The sequence below is a fragment of the Capricornis sumatraensis genome, chromosome 5 (genome assembly GCF_032405125.1).
Source record: "Capricornis sumatraensis isolate serow.1 chromosome 5, serow.2, whole genome shotgun sequence".
Classification (NCBI taxonomy): Eukaryota; Metazoa; Chordata; class Mammalia; order Artiodactyla; family Bovidae; genus Capricornis; species Capricornis sumatraensis.
In genome coordinates this window covers 19230326-19245201 of record NC_091073.1, presented here as the reverse complement: position 1 = coordinate 19245201, position 14876 = coordinate 19230326, and the positions used below count along the sequence as shown (strand labels likewise).

The 14876-nt window shown below is 39.8% G+C and overlaps 1 protein-coding gene across 1 annotated transcript in view; it reads right to left on the bottom strand.

Moving 5' to 3' along the window:
* Positions 1-564: 564 nt before the first annotated feature.
* SDHAF3 (succinate dehydrogenase complex assembly factor 3) overlaps positions 565-14876 on the bottom strand; it is an 82175-nt gene continuing 67863 nt past the window's right edge. The window contains exon 2 of the mRNA XM_068973451.1: positions 565-768. Coding sequence (XP_068829552.1) covers positions 565-768 — 204 coding nt within the window. The remainder of the gene's footprint in view (positions 769-14876) is intronic.

The window sequence follows — 14876 nt, the reverse complement described above, 5'->3', positions numbered from 1 at the left end:
AATGGATTAAATGCTCCAACCAAAAAACAGACTGGCTGAATGGACACAAAAACAAGATCCCTATAAATGCTGTTTACAAGAGACCCACTTCAGATCTAGGGATACTGAACGAAAGTGAGAGGACAGAAAAAGGTATTCCATGCAAAGAGGAATTAAAGAATGACCTTGGAATTCTGGATCTATCATGATCATGATATACTAATCTGATACAGCTAGAGCCACAAGATTAATGCTTGAACATGAATAGCACTAAAACAAATTTACATATAAAATTTTGGGGAAAATTTCACAAGCTTGTCCAGTTTAGACAAGCTTTAGACAAGCTTTCTTATGTAGTCCAAAACACAAATCCTATCCAGCAACTGCTACTACTTCAAAAAATGTAGTTTCATCCACTCATGATCCTGATCTACATATTACAACATTCAAAATATCCCCAAATAAAAGAACAGTTCATTAACACCAGGCATTCTCAAAACCTAAAAGCTTAAGAAACAAATTTTAAAACCCAATTAGTTAAAAGGCTCTGAACTTGAAATGCTTTTTTAAACTTTATTATATAGACTAAAACTTTGGTTTCCTAGACTCAGTAATATTAAATTGCCTGTTGGGTTTCGTGGCTTCTTGCATCAGTTCCTGCAATTGTCCGATCTGTTCATCACGAAAGTCATTAAGTTTTTCTTCTGGTAGGGAGATTCCAAAACATGCTTTTTCAGTTGAATTTTGTTTGCTTTCATTAGCCTGTTGCCACAGCACTGCTGCATATGCCTAGTAAAAAGAACAACAACAACAAAAAATGAAGGTTATAGATATTAAAATAAGATCTGTATTCATTCATTTAACATTGAAGGACTTAATTCTATCACCGAGTCTTATGCATTTGGCAAATCAGACTTGAACTGTGTCTTCACTACTCAGTGATCATTTCAAATACCCTGTATCTTATTATTAGCATTTTAAGAATTTCACCAAAGTCCTGAATCTGAAAAATCTAGAAGGCTCAAATGGAGCAGGAGTGGTCCACGAACAGGCTTCAGGAACACGCATAAACTACCCCAAATCATATGCAAAATGGCACGTACACAAAAACACACAGTTCCCAGGCATAAATTTCATCACATTTTCAGATGGAGAACTATGGGTCTTATAGGCTTAAAAGTGAGTCTTGAAATTCTTAAAAGGTTTATTCGTCTGTCTTCAATTTAAAAACCAATTTAAATCACAGAGAGAAACTTTTCAAACTTTAAGCTTTCAATATTTAACAAACATCTTTGTCAGAAAAAAAATTCTACATTTTTCACACTGTAATTTTTCTCTCATTTAGTCAACCTGATATTACAACTACCATTGATCAGCGCAGATTAATTAGCAGCAGATTCTCACTCTAAAATCAATATTGTAATCAGGCAGGAAGTACAGTTCACAAAGTTAAAAACTGATGTGCCCCCTCTGGGCAAGTAAACAAATTAGTGAACTCTGGATAATGCTGCTATTTTATCTGGTTTAAGACAATTAAATTGCTTATAACTGCTGGATTACCAGCATCACCAAAGAAACCTTCATTTTAATTCCAGGTATTCCAAATAAAACCTTTGCTTGAATCAGAAATAATATCTTTATGTTTTATAGAAATCCATTAATATAATAACAAAAAAACTGTACACATCCTGAAAGTCAAAGTGTTAGTCATTCAGTTGTGTCCGACTCTTTGTGACCCCACGGACCACAGCCCACCAGGCTCCCCTGTCCATGGGATTCTCCAGGCAAGAACACTGGAGTGGGTTGCCATTTCCTTCTCCAGAGGATCTTCCCAACCCAGGGATCAAACCTGGCTCTCAAACTTTGCAGGCAGCTTCTTACCACCTGAGCCACCAGGGAAGCATTCTAGGGCTTTATAAACCCCACTTCTGAGTATATGCCCCAGAGCAGCGTTTCTCAACCTCAGCTCTATTTACAAGTTGTATAATTTGGGTCATGCTTTGTAGTTGGGTGGGTCGGAATCTGCTCCACCACAGTGGCATGTTGAGCAGCACCTCTGGTCTCTCCCTAGTGGCTCAGACGGTAAACACATCTGCCTACAATGCGGGAGACCTGGGTTCAATCCCTGGGTCGGGAAGATCCCCTGGAGAAGGAAATGGCAACCCACTCCAGTATTCTTGCCTGCAAAATCCCATGGACAGAGGCACCTGGCAGGCTGCAGGCCACGGGGTCGCAAAGAGTCGGATATGACTGAGTGACTTCACTTTCTGGTCTCGCCACCTGCTCCGTGCCTGTAGCACTCCTCCTCAGTCTTGACAGTCAAAACCATCTCCAAACACTGCCAAATGTTCTCCTGCAGACAAAACTGCCCAGGTTGAGAACTACTGTCCGAACGAAACTTTCCAACACGTGGACAAGTATCAAGCAGAGCATGTTCATTATGGCGTTGTTTATAAAAGCAAAACACTGAAAAGAATTCAATTGTACTTCAACAGAAGAAAGGACAAGTGTTTAGACACTTCTTTATAATCCACTATGTGAATTAAATGTCTGTATTGACCTGATTAAATCTCTAAAGTAATCAGAATCCAATGAGCAAGTTTTTTAAGAAGTTATTCATTTGTAAAAATGGAAAAACCAAAACTCAAATTCATATGAAAATGTGAAGCCTTGAATAGCCAAGACAATCTGTTGGAGTATTCAGTTCTCAATTTTAAAACTTACTACAAAGTTACACTAAATAATCAAAATAGCGTGATACTGGCTTTTAGGGTAGATATATACACCAAGGGAATAGAACTGAGAGTTCAGAAATAAACCTATATACACACGGCAAACTGACTTTTGACAAAGCATCGAGTCCATCAATGGGGGAAAGAATATCTCCTCAACAGATACTGCTGCGAAAACTGGATTTCCACATGCAAAGGAGAAAAGCTGCATCCCTACCTCCCACAATATACAGAAATCAATGCTGTAAGATGGATGAAAGACACAAACAAATGAGCTAAAACCATAAGACTCCTAGAAAAATATGGGTAAATTCTCATGACTTGGATTTGGCAGTGGAGTCTAAAATATACCAAAAGTATAAATGAAAAAAGAAAAACTAGATAAATTGGATTCATCAAAATTAAAAACTTTTGTGCATGAGAAGACACTCAAAGTGGAAAAACTACAGAACGGGAAAAAATATTTGCAAACCATGTCTGATACGCATTTAATAACCAGAATATATAAAGAATTCCAACAAGTTAACAATAAAAAAAGACCACTCAAAAAATGGGCAGAAAACTTGAATACACATTTCTCCAAACATATATAAACCATCAACAAGAATGTGAAAAGACACTCAACATAGTCATTAGAGACACAAAAATCAAAATCACAATGAGACACCGCTTCATACCCACTAGGATGACTATAATAATAAATAAATAAATAAGGAAAATACATGTGGGCGAGAATCTGAAGAAACTGCAAACTTGCAATTACTAGTAGGAATATAAAAGAGTATAGCCACTGTGGAAAACAGTTTGGCAGTTCCTCAAGAAGTTAAAGAATTACCATATAATCCAGCGCTACTTACAGGTGAAAGTGAAAGTGAAGTCGCTCAGTCATGTCCGACTGTTTGCAACCCTGTGGACTATAGCCCAACAGGCTCTCAGTCCATGGGATTCTCCAGGCAAGAATACTGGAGTGGGTTGCCATTTCCTTCTCCAGGGGATCTTCCTGACCCAGGGATTACTTATAGGTATATATCCTAAATAAATGAAAGCAAGAACTCAGACAGACACTTTTACATCCATATTCATTACAGCATCCATTACTTACAACAGCAAGTATGTGGCAACAACCCAAGTGGATATCAACAGACAAATGGATACATAAAACGTATCTGTACGATGGAACAGTGTTCAAGCTTAAAAAGAGTTCTGATACATTCTACAACATGGATGAAACTTGAAAACACCATGCTAAAACTGAAATAAGCCAGACACAAAAGAACAAATACTGTAGGATTCCGCTCATGGGAAATATGTAAAATAGGCAATTTTACTGAGGCAGAAAGTACATTAGAGGTTACCAGAGGGTGGGGGAGAGGGGGTGGGGATTCACTGCTTCTGGGACACAGAGTCTCTATTTGGAGAAAACATTTGGGGTAAAGACAGTGGGAACTGATGAACAAGACTGTAAATGCAATTAATGCCCCTGAATGTACCCTTAAAAGGCAAACTTTAAATATATTTTTACCACACTAAAAAGAAAAGTTATGTGAGGGGTGCCTTCTATCAGACTCTTCTACAGGTACCATGAAGTCCAGACGAAACATAATCCAAAACATAATCCAAACAGCAATCCAAAGACGCTGGAGAGCAACCAGTCAGAAAGCAGAAAGGATTTGATGGAATGGAGAATGGCAGAGAACACTGGGTCAGATTGCCATTTTTATGACTGTTTTACAGAGGGAAGATACCAGTTGCTACTGCAAGGTGACTGAGGACTCACAGCAGTGTGGGAGAACAGGAGGAATTGAAACATAAGAAAGGGAAATCTCAGAAAAGGAACTGCAGAAGAGGATCCCCAAATTCTGTAAATAAACTGCCAAAATCTCTAGTTAACCCCTTAACTACGTATGCTCAGGACAAAGCTCAGCTGAGACAGAACGAACAAATAGGTTAATTCTTCTGCTGGTTCTTGTCAAGGTGAACACAGAATTTAGAGATTAAGTATACCAAGTTCACTGCTTGATGGAACAAAATTCAATACACTTTGAAAGAATACAGTGGAAGAACGTCTCGACAATGTATTTATGATCGACAGTGTCCAGAAAAAAAAACAAAATCACAAGATACATGAAGAAACAGACAATGTGACCGATAAATCAAGAGAAAAGACAATGCCTGAAATGATTCAGACATTAAAATTAGCAGCAAAGGATTCTAAAGTAGCCATTATGAATATGTTTAGATACATAAAAGAAAATATGGTCAAAACAAATGCACAGATGAGAAGTCTCAGCACAAAGTAAAAAACTATAAGAACCAAGTGAAAACTCTAGAACTCTTAAATGTACTGTCTGAAATTTAAAAATCTTTACTGACTGTTCAGTTCAGTCGCTCAGTCATGTCCGAATCTTTGTGATCCCATGGACTGCAGCACGTCAGGCCTCCCTGTCCATCACCAACTCCTGGAGATTACTTAAACTCATGTCCATTGAGTAGTGATGCCATCCAACCATCTCATCCTCTGTTGTTCCAGCTACCTGGTCGCAGCAGCTGCACCCACAGCCCTAAGGAAGCCAGTAGCAGCAGAGGAGGAAGCGCATGTGACCCCAGCCTCCTGGCCACAGTGGCTCTCGTGGTCACAGATAACCGGACAGCAGTGGCAGAGGCGCCTATGACGCCATTCCTTCAGGTACGGAGGCACCCACAACTCTGACCCCTTGCCCAGAGCTGTGCTGCCTGCAAAGACAACAATCCCAGACACAGCAAGGGCAACCCTGCTCCAGCTCCTCCCCACCTGCAGCAGGGCCTGTGGCTTCAGAGATCCTGGACACAGCAGAAGCAGTCACCAGCCCAGCATCCCAGGTGGCAATGCCAGCAATCCCACAGCAGCAACACACCAACAATGTCAATGGGCAACACCTATGACTGAAGTACAAAGTGCCAAGGCTCAAACATAACCAGAGGCGGCTAAGGTTAAGGAAAACAAAAAGTTTGTGTTATAGTACCACCCACTGGCAAACAAAAGAAAGGACTCTAATTTCTAAACTGTTGAATCCTTAGAATCAAATTAAAAACAACAACAACAAAAACCCAAATCAAAAACTACCTGAAGAAGACAGACGTCTGCTACTTCAAATGGACCAGCAGAGGAACAGGCCATCAAAAAAAGAAAAGAGAAAAAAAGAAATAATGCCCTTTGCAGCAACATAGATGGACCTAGAGACTGTCATACTGAGTGAGGTCAGAGAAAGACAAATACCATGATATTGCTTATACGTGGAATCTAAAAAAAAGTATAAATGAACTTATTCACAAAACAGAAAGAGAGTCACAGATGTAAAAAACAAACTTATGACTTGCCAAGAGAGAAAGTGGGAGGGCAGGGATAAATGGGAGATTGGGACTGACATCTATACACCACTACATATAAAGCAGATCACTAATAAGGACCCGACTGCAATACAGAGCACAGGGAAGTGTACTTGATACTCTGCAATGACCTAATAAGAGGCAATAATCTGAAAAAGTGTGGACATATGTATAGCTGATTCACAATGCTGTGCAGCAGAAACTATCACTACAAATCAAATACACTTAAGCAATAAATAAGTAAAATATTTTTTAAAAAGAAGAAATTCTGTAAGAACTATCTGACTCTTTTAGGAAAGGCAACATTAGGATAGCAAGCATCTGAGAAGGAAGCATAGTTTGTCTAAAGAAATAATAGCTGAGAACTTCCCAATCCCCAAAAGGAATGGGATATACAAGTCCATAACCTACAAGAACACAAAATCACCTCTGTGCAAAAATACTTCTCCAAAACACACTATATTAAAACTCTCAAAAGTCAATGATGAAATTTAGAGGCAGCCAGGAAAAAAACATATGGTAACCGACAAAGGCACCACCACTAGGAAATGAGCAGATGCTACCGCCCAGGCAACAGTGAAATGAAAAGCTCAAAATTCTCAAAGATAAGCACTGTCAGCCAAAGACCCTCTAGCCAGCAAAGTTATGCAGGTATGAAGGACAAATGCTTTCCCATCCAACAAAAGCTGAGGGAGTTCAACATCAGACCTGCCTTACAAGAAATGTAGAAGGAGCTCTTCTGCAAGAAGCAAAAGACAAGAGTACAGAAGACTCTGAACAAAGTGATGAGTAGGCAGAAATCAAAAACTTCAACTCTCTATCAGGTGTTTTTTACTTTTTTCTCTTTTAAATTGTGAAAGTATGAGAACACACTTATAGGGGACTTGGAAAATATAGAACAAAGTTACATATAGTTCTACAATATAATTATTTTTAAGTAGAAAATTAAGATTTTTAGTTGGAGTTTCAGTATCAAACTTTCAAAAACTAACAGAACGAACCTACAGAGGAGGAGAAGGATATAAACCTGAAAAGCACTATGAACTAATTCGACACAATTGAGATTTCTACAATTTTCACACAACAGCATGATATAAATTCTATTCAAGAGACTATAAATCAGGAGACACTGAAACATATCCAGGGACATAACACAAGGTGCAAAAATTTCATGGTCTAGAGGTATTTAAATCATTTGTAGTCTGTTGTCTTATCACTGAATTATGTTAGAAATCAATATCAAAAGATACTCAAAAGTAACTTACATATTTTCAAGTGCAATGTGACACTTACCAAGAGAGATCTTTGACTTAGCGACTGGAAGCCTCCATCAAGTTAAAAGACTGAAAAAACACAGCAGGTGATTGCCAAGAAGAATGTATTTAAATGAAAAATTAACAAAGATACTTTAAAAACCCCATGTATTTGGAAATTAAATGTCCATTTTTTAATGATGGGTATCTCTAAGAAGCCATAACAAATAAAATTAGAAAATATCTGTAACAGAATGAAAGTGAAAAGAGAATTCATCAGAACTTGTTTCATACAACTGAGTTGCTCAATGCAACTTACTATAGTGCAGAATTTTGAATAAGGTATGAAAAATAATAATGGACACAATGCATAAAATTTTGTGAAATCTGAACAAAATCTATACTTTAGTTAATAATACTGTATTACATATTACACTCCTGTTTGCTTTTTTAAAAAACAATATAATATTTCTTTATATTCTCAGAATTGGATTAGAAGTTTCAAGCCTCAAAATAGGTTTTTTCCACAAAATAAAAAACACTAAAGCATAAATGTTAAAGAGGGGGAAAAAAAAAAAAAGCAGTAACAGTAACTATAGCTACTTCAATTTGGTAATAAACTCACAACATAAAAAAGGATAATTTGACACAACAAAATTAAGGGTGGCAGAGGAGAGGAAAAGGACAGAACCCATACAGGCAGATGAAGACAAGAAGCTATCACCTGAGAAAGGACTATTTTAACCCATGAGACATTCTATACAAACCGCATCGTAACTATAAAACACAAATCCAGAGCAGAGGCAAAAACTACAGGGGAATTAAAAAAAAAAAAAAGGAAACTGAGAAAAAAAAACCCCACAGGTACACAGATCAATGGAACAGAAATGAGAGCCCAGAGCTAAACACACTTATTTGTGCTCAACTCATTTATGACAAAGGAGTCAAAACTATACAACAGAAACAGGACGGTCTCTTCAACAGATGGTGCTGGCAAAACTGGACAGTCACACGCCAAAGAATGAAACTAGACCCTCATCTTATACCATACACAAAATTAACTCAAAATGGATTAAGGACTTGAATGTAAGGCCTGAAACCATAAAACTCCTAAACAAAAACTATAGGTAGTACACTCTGACATGAGTGTTAGTAACATATTTCTGGATATGTCTCCTCAAGCAAGAAGAAACAAAAGTAAGAATGACAGAATGGGACATCAAACTAAAAAGTTTCAGCACAGCAAAGAAAACCACCAGCAAAATAAAACACAATCTATCAAATGGAAGAAGATATTTGCAAATCATATATTTGATAAGGGATCAATATTCAAAATACATAAAGAATGCATACAACTCAAACAACCTGATTAAATAATAGGCACAGGAACTGAATAGACATTTTTCCAAAGAAGACATACAGATGGTCAACAGACATATGAAAAGATGTTCAACATCACTAACTATTAGGGATAGGCAAATCAAACCCACAGTGAGACATTACCTTTTACACATCAGAACGGCTATTGTCAAAACCAAACGTGGGCAAGGATCTGGAGAAAACACTACACTACTGGCAGTATGCAGGTTGGTACAGGCACTTTGGCAAACAGTATGGAGACTCCTCAACAACAACAAAAAAACAGAACTACAATATAATCCAGCTGAAGAGGAGAGTGAAAATGCTGGCTTAAAACTCAGTATTCAAAAAAACTAAGATCATGGCATCTGGTGCCATCACTTCATGGCAAATAGAAGGGGGAAAAGTGGAAGCAATGGCAGATTTTATTTTCTGGGGTTCCAAAATCACTGTAGATAGTGACTGCAGCCATGAAATTAAAAGAGGCTTGCTCTTTGGAAGAAAAGTTATGACAAATCTAGACACCATATTAAAAAGCAGAGACATCACTTTGCTGACAAAGGTGCATAAAGCTGTGGTTTTTCCAGCAGTCATGTATGGATGTGAGAGTTGGACCATAAAGAAGGCTGAAAGCGAAAGAATTGATGCTTTTGAACTGTGGTGTTGGGGAAGACTCCTGAGAGTCCCTTGGACTGCAAGGAGATCCAACCAGTCAATCCTTAAGGAAATCAACCCTGAATATTCACTGGAAGGACTGCTGCTGAAACTGAAGCTCCAATACTCTGGCCACTGATGTGAAGAGTTCAGTCGTTGGAAAAGACCCTGATGCTGGGAATGACTGAAGGCAACAGGAGAAGGGAGCGGCATAAGATGCAATGGTTAGATAGCATCACTGACTCAATGGACGTGACTTTGAACAAACTCTGGACGACAGTGGAGGACAGGAAAGCCTGGCACGCTGCAGTCCGTGGGGTCGCAAAGAGTCAGGCAGGACTCAGTAACTGAATAGTGACAAATGATCCAGCTATTCCTCTTCTGGGAATTTACCCGAAGAATACGAAAACACTAATTCAAAAAGATAGGTGCTTCCCTATATTAATGGCAGCATATTATACAACAGCCAGAAGATGGGGGGAAAAAAATGCCCATTACCAGATGAATAGCTAAAGAAGAATTGGGGGGTGGTGTGGGGTGTGTGTGTGTGTGTCGTGTGTGTCTATAACCACTCAGTCACTAAAGAGATGAAATCTTGCCTTGTGACATAAGAGATAGACCTTGAGGGTATTATTCTAAGTGAAATAAGTCAGAGAAAGATGAACACCACAGGATTCACTCATGTGGAATATAAAAAACAAAATAAGTGAACAAGACAAACCAAACAAAAACACAGAAATAAACACATAGGCACAGAGAACAGAGTAATAGTTGCCAGAGGGGGAAGGGCGGGCAGGGCAGAGTGAAATGGGCAAAGAGGATGGACTGTATGGAGACAGCGGACATTAAATTTCCGGTGGTGAGCACGCTGCACTGTACACAGAGGTAAAATTATAAGGTATATGTAAAACAAAGTTATAAACCAATGCGACCTCAATAAAGAAAAATAAAAACAGCAGGTGATACTAATATGTGCCCTCAGATTGGTACACACTGAGACAGGATTATTGGCTCTGTAATATTCCTCACAATAATGTACAACCTCAATCTAATCAAAATAGACACTCTACAAAATAACAGGCCAGAAGCCTTCAAAAGTTTTAATGTCCCAAAAGATAAGCAAGAACTACAGAACTATCAGATTAGAAGAAACTAAGGCAGCATGACAACCAAATGCAATGTGGAACACTAGATTAGGTCCTGGAACAGAAAAGCAGTTATCAGGGTAAAAACTGGGGAAATAAAATACACTTAGTAACTAATATTGCATCAATGTTAAATTTCTTAGTTCTGATAACTGTACTATAACTATGTAACATGTTAACAGGTAGGGAAGCTGTACTGTTTTTGCAACCCTTCTGTAAAATTAACTCAAGGGAATTCCCTGATGGTCCAGCGATTGGGACTCCATGCTTCTACTGCAAGGCGCACAGGTTCAATCTCTGCTTGGGAAACTAAGACCCCTCATGCCAAGCAACAGGGCCAAAATTTTAAAAAAAAAAAAACCCACAAAACATTAACTGAAAATACAAAGCTAAAAAAACAATTTTTTTTTTCAAAAAGAGATTTAATGGATATATCAACAAATTATAAAGCATCAGTTTATCTGGATTCTTATTGAAACAAGGATTCCCAGGTGATGCAGTGGTAAAGAATCTGCCTGCCAATGCAGGGGGCGCAGGTTCAATCCCTGGGTTGGGAAGATCCCCTGGAGAAGGAAATGGCACCCCACTCCAGTACTCTTGTCTGGGAAATCCCATAGACAGAGGAGCCTGGCAGCCTACAGTCCATGGGGTTGCAGAGTCAAACATGACAAAAAGACAACCAGGAAATTAAAAAATCTGAATAGATGTTTGATGATGCATATTATTAGCAATTATTTCTAGTTTTGGAGGGATTATGGTCATTATTATTAATGAGGGCATCAGAAGGCAGACACACTGAAACCATATCACAGAAAACTAGTCAACCTAATCACACAGACCACAGTCTTGTCTAACTCAATGAAACTAAGCCATGCCGTGTTGGGCCACCCAAGATGGACGGGTCACGGTGGAGAGGTCTGACAGAATGTGGTCCACTGGAGAAGGGAATGGCAAACCACTTCAATATTCTTGCCTTGAACACCCCATGAACAGCATGAAAAGGCAAAATGATAGGATACTGAAAGGGGAACTCTCCAGGTCAGTAGGTACCCAATATGCTACTGGAGACCAGTGGAGATATAACTCCAAAAAGAATGAAGGGATGGAGCCAAAGCAAAAACAATACCCAGTTGTGGATGTGACTGGTGATAGAAGCAAGGTCCAATGCTATAAACAGCAATATTGCATAGGAACCTGGAATGTTAGGTCCATGAATCAAGGCAAATTGGAAGCGGTCAAACAAGAGATGGCAAGAGTGAATTGAATGTTCACATTCTAGGAATCAGCGAACTAAAATGGACTAGAATGGGTGAATTTAACTCAGATGACCATTATATCTACTACTGCGGGCAGGAATCCCTTAGAAGAAATGGAGCAGCCATCATGGTCAACAAAGGAGTCTGAAATGCAGTATTTGGATGCAGTCTCAAAAATGACAGAATGATCTCTGTTCATTTCCAAGGCAAACCATTCAATATCACAGAAATCCAAGTCTATGCCCCAACCAGTAACGCTAAAGAAGCTGAAGTTGAACAGTTCTATGACGACCTACAAGACCTTTTAGAACACATAAAAGATGTCCCTCCTTGTACATTACTGCATATATGTGGAATCTAGAAAAATGTTCAGAGACGGCAATGGCACCCCACTCCAGGACTCTTGCCTGGAAAATCCCATGGATGGATGAGCCTGGTAGGCTGCAGTCCATGGGGTCGCTAAGAGTCGGACACGACTGAGCGACTTCCCTTTCACTTTTCACTTTCATGCATTAGAGAAGGAAATGGCAACCCATTCCAGTGTTCTTGTCTGGAGAATCCCGGGGATGGGGGAGCCTGGTGGGCTGCCGTCTATGGGGTCGCACAGAGTCAGACATCACTGAAGCGACTTAGAAGTAGCAGCAGCATGCCCCAACCAGTAATGCTGAAGAAGCTGAAGATGAATGGTTCTATGAAGACCTACAAGACCTTTTAGAACTAACACCCAAAAAAGATGTCCTTTTCATTATACGGGACTGGAATGCAAAAGTAGGAAGTCAAGAAACACCTGGAGTAACAGGCAAATTTGGCCTTGGAATACGAAATGAAGCAGGGCAAAGGCTAAGAGAGTTTTGCCAAGAAAACGCACTGGTCATAGCAAACACCCTCTTCCAACAACACAAGAGAAGACTCTACACATGGACATCACCAGATGGTCAACACCGAAATCAGACTGATTATATTCTTTGCAGCCAAAGATGGAGAAGCTCTATACAGTCAGCAAAAACAAGATCGGGAGCTAACTGTGGCTCAGATCATGAACTCCTTATTGCTAAATTCAGAATTAAATCGAAAAAAGAAGGGAAAACCACTAGTCCATTCAGGTATGACCTAAATCAAATCCCTTATGATTATACAGTGGAAGTGAGAAATAGATTTAAGGGACTTGATCTGATAGATACAGCGCCTGATGAACTATGGACAGAGGTGCGTGACATTGTACAGGAGACAGGGATCAAGACCATCCCCATGGAAAAGAAATGCAAAAAAGCAAAATGGCTGCCTGGGGAGGCCTTACAAATAGCTGTGACAAAAAAGGGGAGCAAAAAGCAAAGGAGAAAAGGAAAGATATTCCCATTTGAATGCAGAGTTCCAAAGAACAGCAAGGAGAGATAAGAAAGCCTTCTTCAGTGATCAATGCAAAGAAACAGAGGAAAACAACAGAATGGGAAAGACTAGAGATCTCTTCAAGAAAATCAGAGATCCCAAGGGAACATTTCATGCAAAGATGGGCTCGATAAAGGACAGAAGTGGTATGGACCTAACAGAAACAGAAGATATTAAGAAGAGGTGGCAAGAATGCACAGAAGAACGGTACAAAAAAGATCTTCACGACCCAGATAATCACGATGGTGTGATCACTCAACTAGTGCCAGACATCCTGGAATGTCAAGTCAAGTGGGCCTTAGAAAGCATCACTACGAACAAAGCTAGTGGAGGTGATGGAATTCCAGTTGAGCTGTTTCAAATCCTGAAAGATGATGCTGTGAAAGTGCTGCACTCAATATGCCAGCAGATTGGAAAACTCAGCAGTGGCCACAGGACTGGAAAAGGTCAGTTTTCATTCCAATCCCAGAGAAAGGCAAAGCCAAAGGATGCTCAAACTACCGCACAATGGCACTCATCTCACACGCTAGTAAAGTAATGCTCAAAATTCTCCAAGCCAGGCTTCAGCAATACATGAACCATGAACTTCCTGATGTTCAAGCTGGTTTTCGAAAAGGCAGAGGAACCAGAGATCAAATTGCCAACACCTGCTGGATCACTGAAAAAGCAAGTGTTCCAGAAAAACATCTATTTCTGCTTTATTGACTATGTCAAAGCCTTTGACTGTGCGGATCACAATAAACTGTGGAAAATCCTGAAAGAGATGGGAATACCAGACCACCTGACCTGCCTCTTGAGAAACCTGTATACACGTCAGGAAGCAACAGTTAGAACTGGACATAGAACAACAGACTGGTTCCAAATAGGAAAAGGAGTATGTCAAGGCTGTATATTGTCACCCTGCTTATTTGACTTATGTACAGAGTACATCATGAGAAACGCTGGACTGGAAGAAACGCAAGCTGGAATCAAGGTTGCCAGGGGAAATATCAATAACCTCAGATATGCAGATGACACCACCCTTATGGCAGAAAGTGAAGAGGAACTAAAAAGCCTCTTGATGAAAGTGAAAGAGGAGAGTGAAAAAGTTGGCTTAAAGCTCAACATTCAGAAAACGAAGATCATGGCATCCGGTCCCATCACTTCATGGGACACAGATGGGGAAACAGCATCAGACTTCATTTTGGGGGGCTCCAAAATCACTGCAGATGGTGACTGCAGCTAAGAAATTAAAAGACGCATACTCCTTGGAAGGAAAGTTATGACCAACCTAGATAGTAGATTCAAAAGCAGAAACATTACTTTGCCAACAAAGGTCTGTCTAGTCAAGGCTATATTTTTTCCAGTGGTCATGTATGGATGTGAGAATTGGACTGTGAAGAAAGCTGAGTGCCAAAGAATTGATGCTTTTGAACTGTGGTGTTGGAGAAGACTCTTGAGAGTCCCTCGGACTACAAGGAGATCCAACCAGTCCATTCTTAAGGAGATTAGTCCTGCATATTCTTTGGAAGGAATGATGCTAAAGCTGAAACTCCAGTACTTTGGCCACCTCATGCAAAGAGTTGGCTCATTGGAAAAGACTCTGATGCTGGGAGGGATTGGGGGCAGGAGGAGAAGGGGACGACCGAGGATGAGATGGCTGGATGGCATCACTGACTTGATGGACGTGAGTGTGAGTGAACTCCGGGAGTTGGTGATGGACAGGGAGGCCTGGCGTGCTGCGGTTCATGGGGTCGCAAAGAGTCG